General features: G+C 36.6%; 1 protein-coding gene across 1 annotated transcript in view; it reads right to left on the minus strand.

Annotated features, from left to right (window-relative positions):
• Positions 1-738: 738 nt before the first annotated feature.
• Positions 739-16,369, minus strand: part of MAOB (monoamine oxidase B) — a 110,436-nt gene continuing 94,805 nt past the window's right edge. The window contains exons 9-15 of the mRNA XM_016137061.2: positions 13,583-13,679; positions 12,530-12,583; positions 11,492-11,549; positions 8,538-8,635; positions 3,301-3,412; positions 2,663-2,725; positions 739-1,604 (exon numbers count right to left, since the gene is read on the minus strand). Coding sequence (XP_015992547.1) covers positions 1,446-1,604; positions 2,663-2,725; positions 3,301-3,412; positions 8,538-8,635; positions 11,492-11,549; positions 12,530-12,583; positions 13,583-13,679 — 641 coding nt within the window. The 3' untranslated portion in view covers positions 739-1,445. The remainder of the gene's footprint in view (positions 1,605-2,662; positions 2,726-3,300; positions 3,413-8,537; positions 8,636-11,491; positions 11,550-12,529; positions 12,584-13,582; positions 13,680-16,369) is intronic.

Consider the following 16,369-nt stretch of genomic DNA (forward strand, 5'->3'; position numbering starts at 1 on the left):
ATCAAGTACATTATATTTCGACAGATTCAAAACACAAGATTTACAAAGAAAGTCTTTGTGGGTTCTTTAATTCATTCATTTTGTCTCTAAAGTTCTTATCAGGAATGTAAATTACACTATAAAATTAGAAACCCTATACTATTATTAATTAATACTAGGGGATTTCTTAAATTCCATTTATGCTGAGAATAACAGGCTCCATTTTCTAAGGGAGAGTGTGAGAATGGTCATTTATGAATTTAAAATACATCCTGATAAAAACTGACCTTGGGAGTTGAGAGGCATGACTCCTTTGAAATGATGATATCATCTGAGGAGTAGTTCAAATACAATTTAATGGACTGTGAAACTATAATTTAAAATTAATGAGTGTACCTAGTAAAAATTTTTGCACCAATAAGGAATATAAAAGGTCAGTTGAAATACTATCATTACCTAAATAGTTAAAGCATCTCGCTTATTAATATGTCAATAATTTTTAGTTTTTTTTTGGGGGGGTGAAAGCAAGGAGCTCTTTCTTTTAGTATCCTTATCATATCATTATAAATCATTTACCAAGTGCACACACACACACACACACACCCATGATGGATCACACATTCAAAATGCATGCATCATCTTGGCTTTAAGGAATTTTGATTAAATGCTTTAAAGCCACAATTACATACTAATATTGGATGTTGATTCGATCTGTCAAAACCTTGGAAGTTATTACCCCAAAAGAAAAAACAACAAATATCTGGTGAATCAACTTTATTGCATAACAACAGTAGGAGTAGTATAGTAGTATCGTATAACAACTTAGTACAGAATAAATTCATACAAGGGGTCACCATCAGCAATCACAGCAGGGAGAAAAGGAGGGCTATTGGGGCATATATCACAGGAGGAGGGAAAAGCAATGAACTTGTGGTCTAGTCTCCAAAATATCAGTGGCTTATTGTGGACCTTGAGCAATTGAGTTCGATCTCTCTCAGCTTTAAGCGGCTTAACTCTAAGATAGAAGGCGAGGACTAGATGGTCTCTATGGTCTTTCATTTATAACAATACTGGATTCTAAGGACAAATGCAGAGAACTTGGAAGATGAGAATGTTGCAGGTTTGAAGAAGAACAAGTAAAAAGCCACAAAGGTGGGACAAAAACTATTTTTTTTGTGCATGGGCAAGGTGTGTTGTGGTTCAGCAAGGACATGAAACAAGGCTGCTTAACTACTGAGGAGACTCTTAGGACAGTAAATTTGAAAATAGGCAAGACAGAGTGCTAAGCCAAGTAGGGGATAATAAGCAGGGACCAAAATGGAGATAGAGATACTGCTTCCTGTGGTCAGTAGTCTGACTTATCTTCATGGTCCCCACCTCACTTTAGAGAATATATGTTTTCATGGAACTTTACTGCAATTCCTTCCCCAAACCCACACATCAAGTAAAGTAAGAAGAAGGTGTGGTTAAAGATGTCTTATCTTTAGTAGCCCTCTTTTGTGGGCTAGGAAGCCAAGAGCAGTTGCTGAAAAGATGGTAGTCAATCCAATCAGCCTAAGCAAGCCTGGTACAGAGGGCAAATGTCTCTCCAAAAAGGTCGTGGCAATGGGCTGTGCAGGGACATCCTAGGTTTAGAGAACATTTGATATTAGTACAGGACTTGTGCATTTTGCTACAGAAAGTCTGTATTTCCTCCAGTTCTTTGAACATGACCCACTCTTGCCAAACTCTAGGCTGTTAAACATAACATTCCCTCTGGTCATAACACTCATCCCATTCCCCTACTGAGCCCTTTCCTTAATTAATTCATCCTTCAACTCCCAGCTTATACTTCACTTCCTCAGGGCCTCAGGGAGTTTTTCTTGTGCCTCCAAGCTAAGATGTTCCATCTTTTTACATTCTCAGCATGTCTTCTTCATCACACTTGTGCTTTTTGGTTATCATCTATTCTCTCAACCACATGTTGACCTCTGTGAGAGCACTGCTGTACCCTTATCACAGCAGCTGGTGCAGAATAGGTGCACAATAAATATTTTCTTGAGTTGAATGACTCTATAGTCTAATTAGCCTTCAATCCCATCTCTGACAGAAGCATTAAGAGAATTAATTGGCCTGGCAGGGCTATTCTTTCTGGCTTCACACTTGATAGATGAATAACTTTGACCTTTTTGAGCCATGTGCTCCACAATGCATTTCACTCTATCTTGTATGTGTTCTTCCTTCCAGTCAGGAAGACTTCCTGAGGTTTTATTACAAAAATAATAATGTATATATTGAAGATACATTTTTAATCTCAATCTGTTCCATTTCATGCCATCCTTTCACCCCTGGACAGTGTTATGCTGACTTATTGTCCTTTCATTTCCTATCCCCTGTTGAGAATCACCAGGTCACAGATTTATTCAGCAGACATGTGTTGAGTTCTTAATATATCTAAAGTTCTCTGACAAAAAAAAAAACCCATATTTTTTTTTCTAATAATCTGTAATGAATGTGGCAGCTACAAATTTGTAAAAGTTCTTCCAAATCTCTCACCTCTGCCCTAATCCATGGTATCTCTTTAAACCTCCATGGATCAAATCAATTAGAGAAAGGCATGTGAATATATACAAGAGTGTTCTTTTTGCAAATAATTGCTTTTGGAGGAAAGAGATTTAAATTCATGAAATAAAATATAACTTACCACAGACTCTGGTTCAGACTGCCAAATTTCATCTTCTGGGATCTTCCTCATGGCATGAAGGATCTGAAAAATAAGAATATCCTGGTGAATAACAAAAACGACACCATCTTTCTCCTAATAACTCTTTAAATAAAGGATTAACTGAATCTCAGGATAGTCATCAACACCACCAGGGTAAAAGCTAACATAGCCCACTCAACCTTTAAAAGTCTCCAAAAAGTCTTTCACTGATTGCATAAGAAGCTCTAATCATTAGACTCACCATAAATTGTAGTAGTTGTGAAGATACCTTAATATAGATGAGACCAAAGGAATTGTCAGCATATATACAAAGGAATCTTGAGTTATAACAGAAACATGTTTGGCTCTACAATATTAGACCTAGGTTATCTCTCAAGTACAACCATAGTGAGCTTTTGCCCTATGGGCTCTTTTTACCTTTGGTGACATGATAGATATTTTTGTTACTTTTGGAGTAAGGTGTTCGCTTTACCTGAGACTACTGTTAAAATTATATTTCATAGGTCTTCAGATGGAGATTACTGGTGAGTTGACCTCCAGAATCTCACACATCTTTGACCTGCTTGTCAGGACCATGAGTTGCCTCTTTCCCCACAGACAGTAACACCATGCCCTACCTCTCGGGCTGCTCTCTCCCCAGCTTCCACAGCCCCCTCCATGTATCCACTCCAGTGTGTGGCAGTCTCAGTGCCTGCGAAATAAATCTTTCCCACTGGCTGGCGTAGAATCCTTGAAATAAAAGCAAAGAGGTAGCAATGGTGAGTTTCAGAGAACCAGAGAAGAATCTTCCCATGAAGACAAAGGTTGGTTGATTTTCTCAGATTGCAAGCATCAGGAGTACACCGCCGGTTTTAGAATAATGTTCACAAGTTCCTCCAAGTCTTGTAGGACCCTTGTCACAGACAAAATGTAATAAAAGCCAAAGTCCATTCCTGCATCAAGAGCTTACAAGAAAAGAGACTGACATCAATAGAACACATATTTCCTTCATCTACATAAAGTTAGAGACTATAAGAGCCCAGTCAGGAGTAGCTCCTCCTATGACACATTAACTCTCTATAAGCTGACATATGCCCCCAGTTCCCTACCTGTCTATTTTACCAGTGAACTTGGAAAATCACTTTCTTTCACTGAGTTCTGACTACCCATCTCTTAAATGTCACAATCCAATGATTTTAAGACCTTTTCCATCAGTAATATGTAACAAATCTGCAAGTCTGACTATGGTTCCAAATCTAACATTCATTGAGCTTTACAAGTGTTAAAAGTGTTACTGGAATTTGGAGAAACATGGAAGAGGAGAGACATCCCCAGATATCTCCCCTTGAAACAAAAATAAGCTGAATATCTAAAACTCAACAAAAAACACCCAAACTGCACACCGTCATGTCTGAGCTTAGGATCTGCGCATAAGAGCTACCACAGGTCAAAACTCTGGGTGTCGAGTGGTGGACTGGAAGAAAAAAAAAAGAAGCTGTCTCTCACAGATGGAGCTCACTGTAGGAAGAGGGGGAGGATAGAAGGTGCAGTGAATTCCCTGAACAGCTCTACCTGGGAGAGCTGTGAGCTCCACGCAGCTGGCAGCAGGGACCAGTCATAGAGGCAGAATGCAGAGAAGCGGGGACAGCAGAGAAACAATTGATTTTTACCAGCTGCGGTTGCAAAACTGAGGCTGAACCGCAGTCCCCATCCCCCAACCCAGAAGGCTCCTCCCCTCATATCTGCCAAGAATGAACACCTTGGAGTCCCAGGGGGAATCTGAGCAAATGCTGCCAAAACTGTCGCTAACACTGACAAGGACTGAGACTGAGGTTAGCGAGTGTGATTAAATATCTATAATAAAAAAAGGCATTATTAAGGTGTGATATAAAGTAGGAATCCAAGAAGCTTAGATGCCACCTACTGGAAAACAAAAGAAAAGTGCCTTCTTTGCAACAGGCTAAAGAGAGACCTTTATATAATAAATATTCCTTCAGAAAAAAAAAACAGCAAAATACACTTCCATTAATGCCCAGGTGAAGAAATAGCCCATTAAACACCATGAACAACTAAGGTGACAAGGCACCTCAGAAAGAAAGAGAAAAATCTCTAAGAAATAAGCTTACAGACATAGAAATATGAGACTTAAATGACAGAGAATTCAGGTTAGTACTTCTGAAAAAACTCGATGAGATCCTAAACAACTCAAATCTACAATTTCAGGAATTGAAAAAACCTAGATGAGCAGATCAAAGAGATTGAAACCCTCGGAAAAAAAAAACAAATAGAACTTCTGGAGATGAAGAACACACAGCAAGAGTTGAAAAATGAAATAGCAAGCTTGGGATATAGAGTTGTCCAAATGGAGGAAAAGATCAGTGATATTGAAGACAGAAGTCTACAAATAAATCAGAAGGAAGAAGAGAAAAACCGAAGAATAAAAAAATAATGAAACAGAAATATAAGAACTAGCTGATACCATCAAGAGAGGAAACATAAGAACAATGACCATTCTTAAAGGGGAAGAAAAGGAGCAGGGATTAGAAAGAATTTTCAGACAAAGAGTTGATGACAATTTCTCAATCTAAAGAATGAGCTGGAGCTTGGAATTCAAGAACTCAACAGAACACCCAATTATCTCAACTAAAAAAGGCTTTCACCAAGCCACATTGTATTAAAATTGTCAAAAATCAATGACAAAGACAGAAATCTCAGTGAAGCTGGGATGAAGAAAACAGTAACTTATAAAGGAAAACCCATAAGATAATCCTTGAATTTCTCAGTGCAAACTTTCCAAGCCAGAAAGGAATGGAGTAAAATATTTAAACTATTAAGTGAAAGAAACGACCAGCCTAGAATAATGTGTCCAGCAAAACTCTTCTTTAGATATGAAGGAGAAATTAAAACTTTTCCAGACATACAAAAATTGAGGGAATTCTCTCTATGATCCCTGAAAATACAGAAAAGGGTCACCTCACCTAAAACAAAAATACCAAAAAAAAATTACAAAATTAGAAGTAAAGTGACCATTGGGCAAACAGAAGCAGAGGAGTGCAACCCTTACTAAAAACAGGGAATTTTAAGTTTAAATAATAAGAACAGAATTGTTATAACTAGATAGTAATGAATATTCAGCATACATAGGAACAATTTGAGATAGCAATGACTGAAATGAGGAGGATTCAAAGATCCAAATTCACAAAGCGGAATGGAGATAAGGCATGCACAAGAGAAAATGGATGATTGCGTGTGTGTGTGTGTGTGTGTGTGTGTGTGTGTAACTATCCTTTATGTATTCATAATGGTAATCATACACCAAAGATTCAGACCTGAAATATATAACATGAAACAAGAAGAACTAGAGGTGAAACCCACAAAAGCCAAACAAAATAAAGAAAGAACAAACACAAGGACAAGGAAGCACTGGAAACACCAAGTTACCAGATAGCAAAAGTTAAATGACCATAAGAAGACCTCATATTTCAATAATCACCCTAAACGTAAATGCATTGAGCTCACCAATAAAAAGGCACAGAGTTGCAAAATGGATCAAAAAACAAAACTCAGCCATATGCTGCATCAAGGAGACACATCTCAGCTCCAAAGACAAATACAGATGCAAAGTGAAAGGGTGGAAAATGATATTGCAAGCAAACGGCATTCAGAGAAAAGCAGGAGTAGTGGTACTAATAACAGACGAAATAGATTTGAAAATAAAAAAGTAAAGAAAGATACTGAAGGACACTTCATAATGATAGAAGAAATCATGCACCAAAAAGACATAACACTTATTAATATCTATGCTCCCAATTAGGGAGCCCTGAAATATGTAAAGCAATCACTAACAGTTCTAAAGGGAGAAAGACCAAAACACTATTGTCATAGGGGACCTAAATACCCCACTGTCGGATATGGACAAATCATCTAAACAGAAAATCAGAAAGGAAATAAGATCCTTAAATGACACATTAGACCAACTATATGTAATTGACATTTACAGAGCTTTCCATCAGAAAACAGATGTTTATTCATTCTTCTCTAGTGCACATGAACATTCTCAAGAATTGACAACATACTGGAACACAGAGATAGCCTCAACAAATATAAGAAGGAGGAAATCAGACCAACCATATTCTCTGAGCATAATGCTTTGAAACTGGACATCGAATGCAGAAAGAAATCAGAAAGAACCACAAATACATGGAGATTAAACAACATGCTACTGAAGAATAACTGGGTCAGAGAAGAAACAAGAGAGATCAAGAGATATATAGAAATAAATGATAATGATAATACACCATATAAAATCTTATGGGACACCGCAAAAGAGGTCATAAGAGGAACATTTATATCATTACAGGCCTATCTCCAAAAACAAGAATGAGCCAAAATAAACAACCTAATGCTTCATCTTAAAACTAGAAAAGGAAGAACAAATGAAGCCTAAAGTCAGCAGAAGAAAAGAAATCATCAAACCTAGAGCATAAATAAATAAAATTAAAAACAAAAAAATGATATAAAAAATAAATGCAACAAAGAGCTGGTTCTTTGAAATGGTTAATAAAATTGACATACCCCTGGCTAGATGCACTAAAAAGAGAACAGACACAAATAAACAAAATCAGGGATGAAAGGGGAAATTACAACTGACATCGCAGAAATACAAAGGATCATACAAGAATACCATGAAAAAGTATATGACACCAAATTTAATAACCTAGAAGAAATGGACGGACCAGTACTTAGATAAATACAACCTTCCTAGACTGAATCAAGAAGAACTAGAAAATCTAAATAGACCGATCAGCAGTATGGAAATTAAAACAATCATCAAAAACCTACCAAAAAGTAAAAGTCCAGCCCAGATGGCTTCATCAGTGAATTCTGCCAACCATTCGAAGATTTCATACCTATTCTCCTCAAATGCTTCCAAAAGATCGAAGAGGAGGCAATAGTTCCTAACTCATTTCATGAGGCCAATATTACTCTGATACCAAATCTGGTAAAGATAACACAAAAAAAGAAAACTACAGACCAACATCTCTCCTGAACACGGATGTGAAAATCCTAAAGAAGATTCTAGCGAACCAAATACAGCAACATATTACAAAGATTATACACCACAATCAAGTGGGCTTCATCCCAGAGGCACAAGGATGGTTCAATATATACGAATCAATTAATGTGATACACCACATAAACAAATTAAAAAATAAGAATCATATGATCATATCAATAGATGCAGAAAAAGCCTTCGACAAGATACAGCATCCATTTACGATCAAAACACTTAACAAAATCGGTATAGAAGGAAAGTACCTTAACATAATATAGGCCATATATGACAAGCCCTCAGCCAACATTATGCTTAATGGTGAAAAACTTAAAACCTTCTCTCTAAGATCAGGAACAAGGCAAGGCTGTCCACTGTCACCACTCTTATTCAATATAACATAGGAGGTCCTAGCAAGCGCAATCAGGCAAGATATAAAAGCGATCCAAATAGGAAACAAAGAAGTCAAACTGTCACTCTTTTTGATGACATAATTCTCACCTGTTGTTGTCATCAAATAGCACCAATGAGTGATACTTGGGTGCACAATACTGTTAATGTACTTTGGGTGAATTGAATGGTATGTGAATTATATTTCAATAAAGATTTAAAAAAAATAACACACTGATTACTAACTTACTGATTATTGTCTATTGTATTGTTTATCTGGTGCTTTCTCATACACCTACTAAGGAAAGTGAGGTTTAGAGTAGTGAGGTGACCTATTCATTTCAAAGAAACAGAAGAACTATATGAACCTGTTTAGAGTTTGGATTCAGGTTCAGGGCATTTCAATTAGAGCTTAGCACACTTTTACTCTACCTTCCATATTGAGTCATGATTCCTGGGGGGAAGTAGGTTGTGTAGCAACCTCCTGAGTACTGTTCTTCACACCAGTTCTTCTCTTCATAGTGCACCGGCTGCAAGGCAAAGTGACAAAAGCTTGAAGGAGACTCAAAAGAAACTATCTAATCTAGAATAAATCAAACACAGTCCAGTAGACTTCATATCGAAGGACCATTATATGTCTGAAGTAAGCCTTATTATCCTAATGTTTTTAGAGATATATCTTTGTGTAAGTAAATAAATGTCCCTGGTAATAAATTTTAAGAAGTTCTGACTTCAGTAAGTTTTCTCAGTTGGTTCATTTATGTCTCAGGTACTGTTAATAAACTGCAGTTGTCTAGTTCTATTTTTAAATTGGTCTTAACTATTAATAAGTTTTAATATCTAATGATTTCAAGACGAATTTAAAAACTGATTTATACTTCTGGGGTAGTTGGAGCAGAGCAAAGCAGAAAAATAAGTCTTTCAAGGGAAAAAGATGACCAGATTCATGTTTCTGGTGGAATTAAGTTTTGTTAAGGGAAGCTAGATAGGTGAATTAATGTTTTCATGGGATGTAGGCAATTCTGTTGGTGATACTTATAAGAAACTATTGGTCTGAAAAATATATTTCTGCCATGAACATGCATTACAATTAGAGGAGATTTTGTAAACCTTGAGCTCTTTTTTAAAAATAACTAAACATGAGTGTCATTATTAAACATGTTTTGAAAACATAAAGTCAATATGGCAAGTTTTAAAATAAGAATGTTAGTTTAAAAATAGATTTTGAAAAAATGTTTTGTTTAAAAAATATGCAGTCACATATAGGACTTTGGATAGTCATTTGTAATGCATCCTATTTACAAAGTACTAGACCTTGCCTGAGGAGTGTAAGTTGCTCCAGGCCTCTAGTGGTATCCCCACTCTCCTAACCAGCCCTCTTTCTTCTCATCTGAGAGTGACAACGACCTCATGAGCACCCTCCTCTGGCTGTTTCCTGCCAATCAGAAGGAAGGCTGGACTTCAACTTTCACTTCCTAGTATTTGCTTCCTTCCACACAACAGACAACAAAGCAAGAGTAAAGAAAATGCCCCTCTCCAAGCCAAGAGAAATCAAGGACAGGACCAGCTCATTTTTATCATCGACAACTAATCACCCACATCCTTCTTAGAAAAAGAGATTGCCAAGGTAAAAATTATTAACTTTTTTTGAAATTTGAGAACAACTGTTTTCCTTTCCAACTAAGGTTCAACAAACAACTACCTCACAGGTTGCTGGAAGAATCTCAATTTCGAACTGCTTCACTCGAGAATATCTCAGAACATAACTTCAAAAAAGCTGCAGTATCTATAGGGTAAAATAGCTTGAACAGTGCTTTTAAACAGAAAAAAAGTATTTTTTAACAGATGTAAAATGAGTATATATGAGTAAAATGAGTATACAGTGTGTGTGTATATATGTGTATGTATGCATGTGTACGTATGTAGATTATATACACACACACACACACACACACACACATATATAATTTGCTTTTATTACTTCACTCACAGTACCCTTGAGCCTAGAGGCTATGCTTATATTTAAACTTGATAAATGGTATACGAAAGCAAAAAATTAAGCAAAATACATTCTTCATTATTATTGTTTTTCTCCAAACCAATCAATTAATTATTCTTGTTCATTTGCCAAAAAAGAACTCCAGAAGTCCTTAAGAGCACATGTTTTCACCTATATGAAGTACAGGACAAAATTTATATTTTAAAAGAATAAACAAACAATACAAATTCAAAAGTCACAACAATTTGACTAGAAGAAGCAAGTCACTGAGAAGTTGAGTAAGATAAATGTTAGAATAATAAGATTAAGTCATGTAGCTGCTCAACTGGGTGCGCACTACAGAAATGTGGATTTAAAAGGCTTAATATTCTTAGCCCCCTCATTAGATTTTTCTCACACTTTAACTGTTCATTTATACATCAGTCTCCATTGCCTTCAAATGTTTCATGGACAACTGGATTTAATAATCACTTTAAAAAGATGACTTAATCCACATCAAAACATTAAAAACCCAGCAGTCTGGTAAATGTAATGAGAACACCAACTCATTGCTAAAAAAAAGAAAAAAAAAGAAAGAAAAAACAAAACAAAACAAAACAAAAACACAAAAAACGATAAGGGAAGCAGTTATTGCTACTTGTTATGATGAGCATATTGGGCCCTGTGACTGTCATGAAATATCCTACCACACTGCCTCCCTATCCTAGCCTCACCCCTCCTTTGATCATCTGCAAAGTACTACTAGTTAAACTAGGTGATCATTTTCCTTAGGCTTCTTCCAAAACTGTCTAGGAAACTCAGTTGATAAGGCTGACTTTGAGTCAATCAGCATGTCTTCCCTGAACCTGTAATATTCAAAGGTAAAACAGGACAAAAAGGAATGTTCAGAAGTGGAGCAGGCCACCCTAATTTTGCTCGTGAGACAGTGGGGGTAGGTTGGATGTTAGGAAGTGCTTATATGCTAGTTTATATATACAAATGAGACTCCAGTTTCTTTACGAATCAACAGAGAAAGACAAAACTCTTTTCATCCCAATCCTGGCTGCTAGGGTGTAGGAGCTCAGTAGGGGTAGCAGAAGCTTTCCTCTTTTATACCCTGACAGAGCTGAGAGCAGAGTGACCCAGTACCCTGCTCCAGGAAGAGCTCTGAACTCAAGAACAAGTGTAGCACAGCAGTGTTGCAGAGTTCCTGAGCTGCCACCAGCACAGTCAGGGCCAATATTCTTTGAGACAACTTAAAAGTTGACCAGCCTTGTGCAGGCTCCTCTAAGAATATATCAGGGAAAACGTGAGCTCTAAGGCCCTACTTATGAGCCTATCCCTGCTAGCCCCTTGAGGTCAAAGCAAGATATCTAATGCTTATGGAAGGAAAGGGAAGCAGCCTTACCTGCAAAGCTTCTTGGGAGCCCAGAACTTTTGCATAGAGCTCACAAAGTTTATTCAACCTATGGGAGGAGGAGGGTTGGGGTAGACAAAAGTAAAAATGAAGGAAGGAAGGAAAAGAGGCATCTATCCTCTCATTTAAAAAGACTCTGTAAGCCATTGCTTTTCATTTTAAATTTTCAAAACAAAGCACCTTGTTCTATTTGAAGTGTCTTAAATCTATGAGGTCAAAAGTAATGAAAAATAAAGTGATGTATTGCCTGAGGCACTGCAGGCACACGACAATTTGTTTATTCATTCAAAAATTCATTGTGTACCTCTTATGTATCAGTCAATCTGCTAAGCACTGGAGATTCTGGTAGGATCCAGACCTGATCACTGCTCTCCCCCTTCCTCCTCCTGCCCAACTATAAAGCAAGGAGCAGAGTTGAAAAGGAGGGAGCAGAAAAGGCTTTGAATTCTGCTTCTGTATTTTATGTATTATAAGGTCTGGAGCAGATTATTTAAGTTTTCAGAGTGTTAGTTTTACCAATAAACACATGATTTTTCATTGATGATGTAAAACAGTGTGTGGTCCCAGCAGCAGAATCACCCAGGAACTTATTAGAAATGCACTGCTTCCGCAAGTAAATTTTCAGCTCCTGAGCTATATACATTTTTTATATAGGTGGTACGTGTATTTTGTATTCTCTATAGCTCTTTGTATGTTATCTTTGTATGTTATCTTATGTACAATAAACTCAATAGATATTAATTTGAATACTTGATTCTTAAGTTACAAGCATGGTGCCTCTATACAAAACCCTTATAATTAACATAACACACATATAGTATTGGGCACACACATATTATTAGGCAGTATTTAAAATGAAAATTAAGTAAAATTGAAAGGCAGGCAAGTAGGCAGAAAAGTAAGAAGAAGTAAAAGAAGGGAAGAAGGGGAAAAGGGTGGGTGGGGAGGGGACAAGAAGTAAGAGAGGTAGAGGAAGAAAGTAAGGGAGGGAGGAAGTGAAAAAAGAAAGAAGACCCACTATATCCTTACCTTTCTTCTTTGGTAAGACGAGCCAGTTTTCTGGCTTTGTTGGCAAGGATAAATCTAAGACGTACAAACAAGAAAAATGGGGTAAATTAATTGGTGCCTAGTGAGCAAGTTAAAAGTCAACCCAAAGAAACAAATTATATACTAGCTTATTTTATCTTCAATGTTTTACTATTTATGTATTACATTCCTGACACTAAAAGGTACCTTCCACCTTTAGGGATTCAAGGGACTAAAGACAGATGGTCATAATTTCTGTGACTGACCCACCTCCCACTACGTGGCTGGTGGCTAATAGGAATGAGTCCTGGCTTTCAAATTCCCATCTAAGGTGTGTCTGAGCCTTTCCAGTTTCATCCAGTCTTTGCCCTTTGGTTCTATCTTCACGATGTTGTCTCCCTAGTACCCAGCCTTCTAGAGTGCATCTCTATTTCTAGCTCTATGTTTGCCTTTGACTTCATAAAACTGACTTTGATCTCCCTCTTCTGACCTTTGGCTCTCTCTGAAATAAACTTATACATATCCTAAGGCTCATCTCAATTTTGGCTGCTCGAGGTGATCACCTCTCTGGGAGAGGAATGTTGTCTCTCACAATATTCCCCATATGTGCTGGTCTTCCTTGCCAAACGGAACATGGGCTGGTCTTGGCTCTTCTCTAGTAGGACTGAAAAAATCTCAGCATTCCACATAAATACCACTGATGTCCTTGCAAGCCTTCGCAAGAAGCCCCCTTAGTAAAACACTCTAACTTACTTCTTCATATCATGCTTTCTCAAAAGACAGCTTACCAACATATATCCCAACACCCAGAAATTACTATGAAGCAGAAAATTAATATAATAAATTTTAAAATGTTATCGGTGTTCTAATTCCTTTCTAAATATTTATTCATTGGAAGAAATTATTTTTTAAAAAATAATTTTCTACTGCTGGACTTAGGAAATAGTGCCATTGGGTAAAAGTTATTTTTTAAAAAGTTTGGGGCACATTTATTAATAATATGTGACTACACTGTCAATACCAAATAGCATTCACACCACCATAACTGTGCCTTACCCCATTATGGCTGCATAGTTGCCATCGGGTTTGGTATCATCCAACGTGTAGGCAACTGGAGCTTCCTCTCCTTCAATAATCATGGTTCCACAGTAATCTTGGAAATCATCAAAATGAAAGAAGATATTTATCACCCTATCAAGCTACCCATAACAATTATAATGAGCACATATTTTTAAACTTGAGAAGCTCAAAGGTCAAATATAAGATGTTATACTCTAAATATATACAGGCAAGCCAAACCGATGTCAAAAAGAAAGCTAAGTAGCCAATATATTGTGAAAAAATCTAACTGTAAACCCCTCTTTGTAAAGACTAAAGTAACGTGATATTTTCCATTAATCCAGGACACCCTTTAATGAAATCTTGTTTCCTTTGGCATTAAGACTTGTGTCCTCTATTTCCTCTTTCATAATACATCAGATAAAAACAAGAGATGTGTAAAAGAAATATTAGTCCATTACTGTAAAATAAAAGAAACTAAACACTCACACTTTATGAGGAGCCACTTACTTCATATTAACTAGTTCTTTATTATCTGGAAACAAGTCAGAGAGGACATGGATAACTAAAATCCACAGGGTTCCAAATTCTCATTTCAAACATGACCATAAGAACAACTAAGAAAAAAATTCAGCTCATTTTGGACAAATGGCTTCTCTCATTCCCCTCCTGAGCATAATATATACAATTTCAACAAAAGAATGTGACAAAGCAGTAGGAAAAATATCAGAGTAGAATTTAACATGCTATAATACTATCTTATTATAGTGCACCACTCCAACTGCTCCATCATTTATTTTCATATTGAGGTTGTTTGAACAAAATTATGGTGGAAGACTCTGGAACAAATATTGTATAGAAAATCCAATAAGAGGGTTTCAAAATGAAGAAGAAAAAAACAGAGAAAGAATTTTGAGCGTATGTACCACCCTAACCTGTATATGAGCAGACTCACCTGTACGCCTTTTTACTGGCACTTGCTTCTCTCTCTCCTCCCACAACCCTCCCCACTGTGCATCCATGAGAATCAGTGTCCAAGTTGAGGAGTGCCTGCATGACCCTCAAGTATACTGGGACAGAGAAACATTTAGGAATACTGAAATGTGGGAAAGAGAAATGTTTAAAGTCTACACAAGAACTCAAGAAGATTTAAGAATACAAGAAAAATAGCTGAGGAATCACCCATTATCAAAAGACAGGAAAGAGTGGAGACAAACTGGATAGGATGTGATAAGAGCAAGTGCACACTGATCATATGGGGGTTAACTGGATTGGATGGAGAGATAGCAGAGGATGTCAGACTGTCCATGGTGGAGGCCCTGCTTTCTGGGTAGTGAGACTCCTTGGACACTTCCTTCCCAATGCAAAGTTGGTCTCTGAGCTATGCAGGTGCACTGGGAAGAAGTGAAGGAACAAGGGGCAGAGAGAAGATCCAGTTCATGCCAGGACAAACCATGTGGCACCAGTGGCAGTTCTATCATTTGTAGGTAGAAAGCTGAGCCCTGCCCGTGCACACAGGATATCCAGAACTTCCAGTTAGCTTGGTCCTGCCTCACTCTTAAAAAAGAAGAAGCATTCAAGGACATCTAGACATTTAACAAAGTCCTTTTACAAGAGCAGCAAAGACAAAAGCAGTAATGAGCTAATAAACAAGAAGGAACTCTCAGTAAAATAAGACAATGAGTAGAAGAAATTTCTCCCAAAGTGGCAAGTAACATCTCTAGGGAGAAAAGCAAAGACATTGCAACTATGGGAGGTGAGAACGAGGAATATTAAGAATAAAATAATTCGATAGAAGCTTTATGAGTGTAGAGGTTTAAGGGTTCTGAACAAATGATCACATTCATCTGGAATAATAACTCAAGTTTACCACTGACAAAATTACAGGAAAAATAAGAGAGAGAGAGAGAGAGAGAGAGAGAGAGAGAGAGAGAGAGAGAGAGAGAGAGAGAGAATTTCCTACCAGATATGAAATATATTATAAAGCCACAGTGATTAAAAGAATACAGTGCTGTCATTGCACTAGTTAATATACACCTGTGTTGGATACCTAGATTGCCATCTAGATAGTGGCGGAAGATATTAGAACTTAAGCTTTTCCAAAAAGTCTACTTTTATATATTTTTTAATAATAAAAAATATATTTTCAGAGGTCCATGTGTGTAATTGGGGAATAAATATATTCAGTGGTAGTTTGGTATTCAAAATTTTTTTATGTATAAGGCTATAAAAATATTTGGAGGACAGTAACAAAGATCAGTAGAATAGAATTGTCAGTCCAGAAAAGCCCCATGTATATAAGAATTCAGTAGAGTGAAACCATCATAAACAAATGTTTAAAAACTGATACACTGGGAAACAATATCTGCAACATATATAGAAAAAAAAGTAACAAGCAAAAGATAAATAGGTAACTTACAGAATGATTTAATATAGTCCCTAAGCCTTATTAAGGATAAAACTAACAAATTACAGATAAATGGGATATTTTCCCCTACTGATTGGCAAAATTTTAAAAATATTATTAGCTGGATATACCCAAGTCAACTGACTTTATAATTCCACTTTTACAAATTTATCAAAATGTTCCTATACAAATCTTCAGAGCCATACGAATGAAGCTGTTTATTGCAGCATAGTATGTAATAGCAAAACCTTGGAAATAATCAAATGTATATCAACAGTAGACATATTAGGTATATTCTGATAGAGTCATACAGTAAAATTCTGTTTCTTCAGTTATTGAAATGAGGTACATTTAAATGCATTGATAGGAAAATATTT

This window comes from Rousettus aegyptiacus, unplaced genomic scaffold (assembly GCF_014176215.1).
Source record: "Rousettus aegyptiacus isolate mRouAeg1 unplaced genomic scaffold, mRouAeg1.p scaffold_m13_p_9, whole genome shotgun sequence".
NCBI lineage: Eukaryota > Metazoa > Chordata > Mammalia > Chiroptera > Pteropodidae > Rousettus > Rousettus aegyptiacus.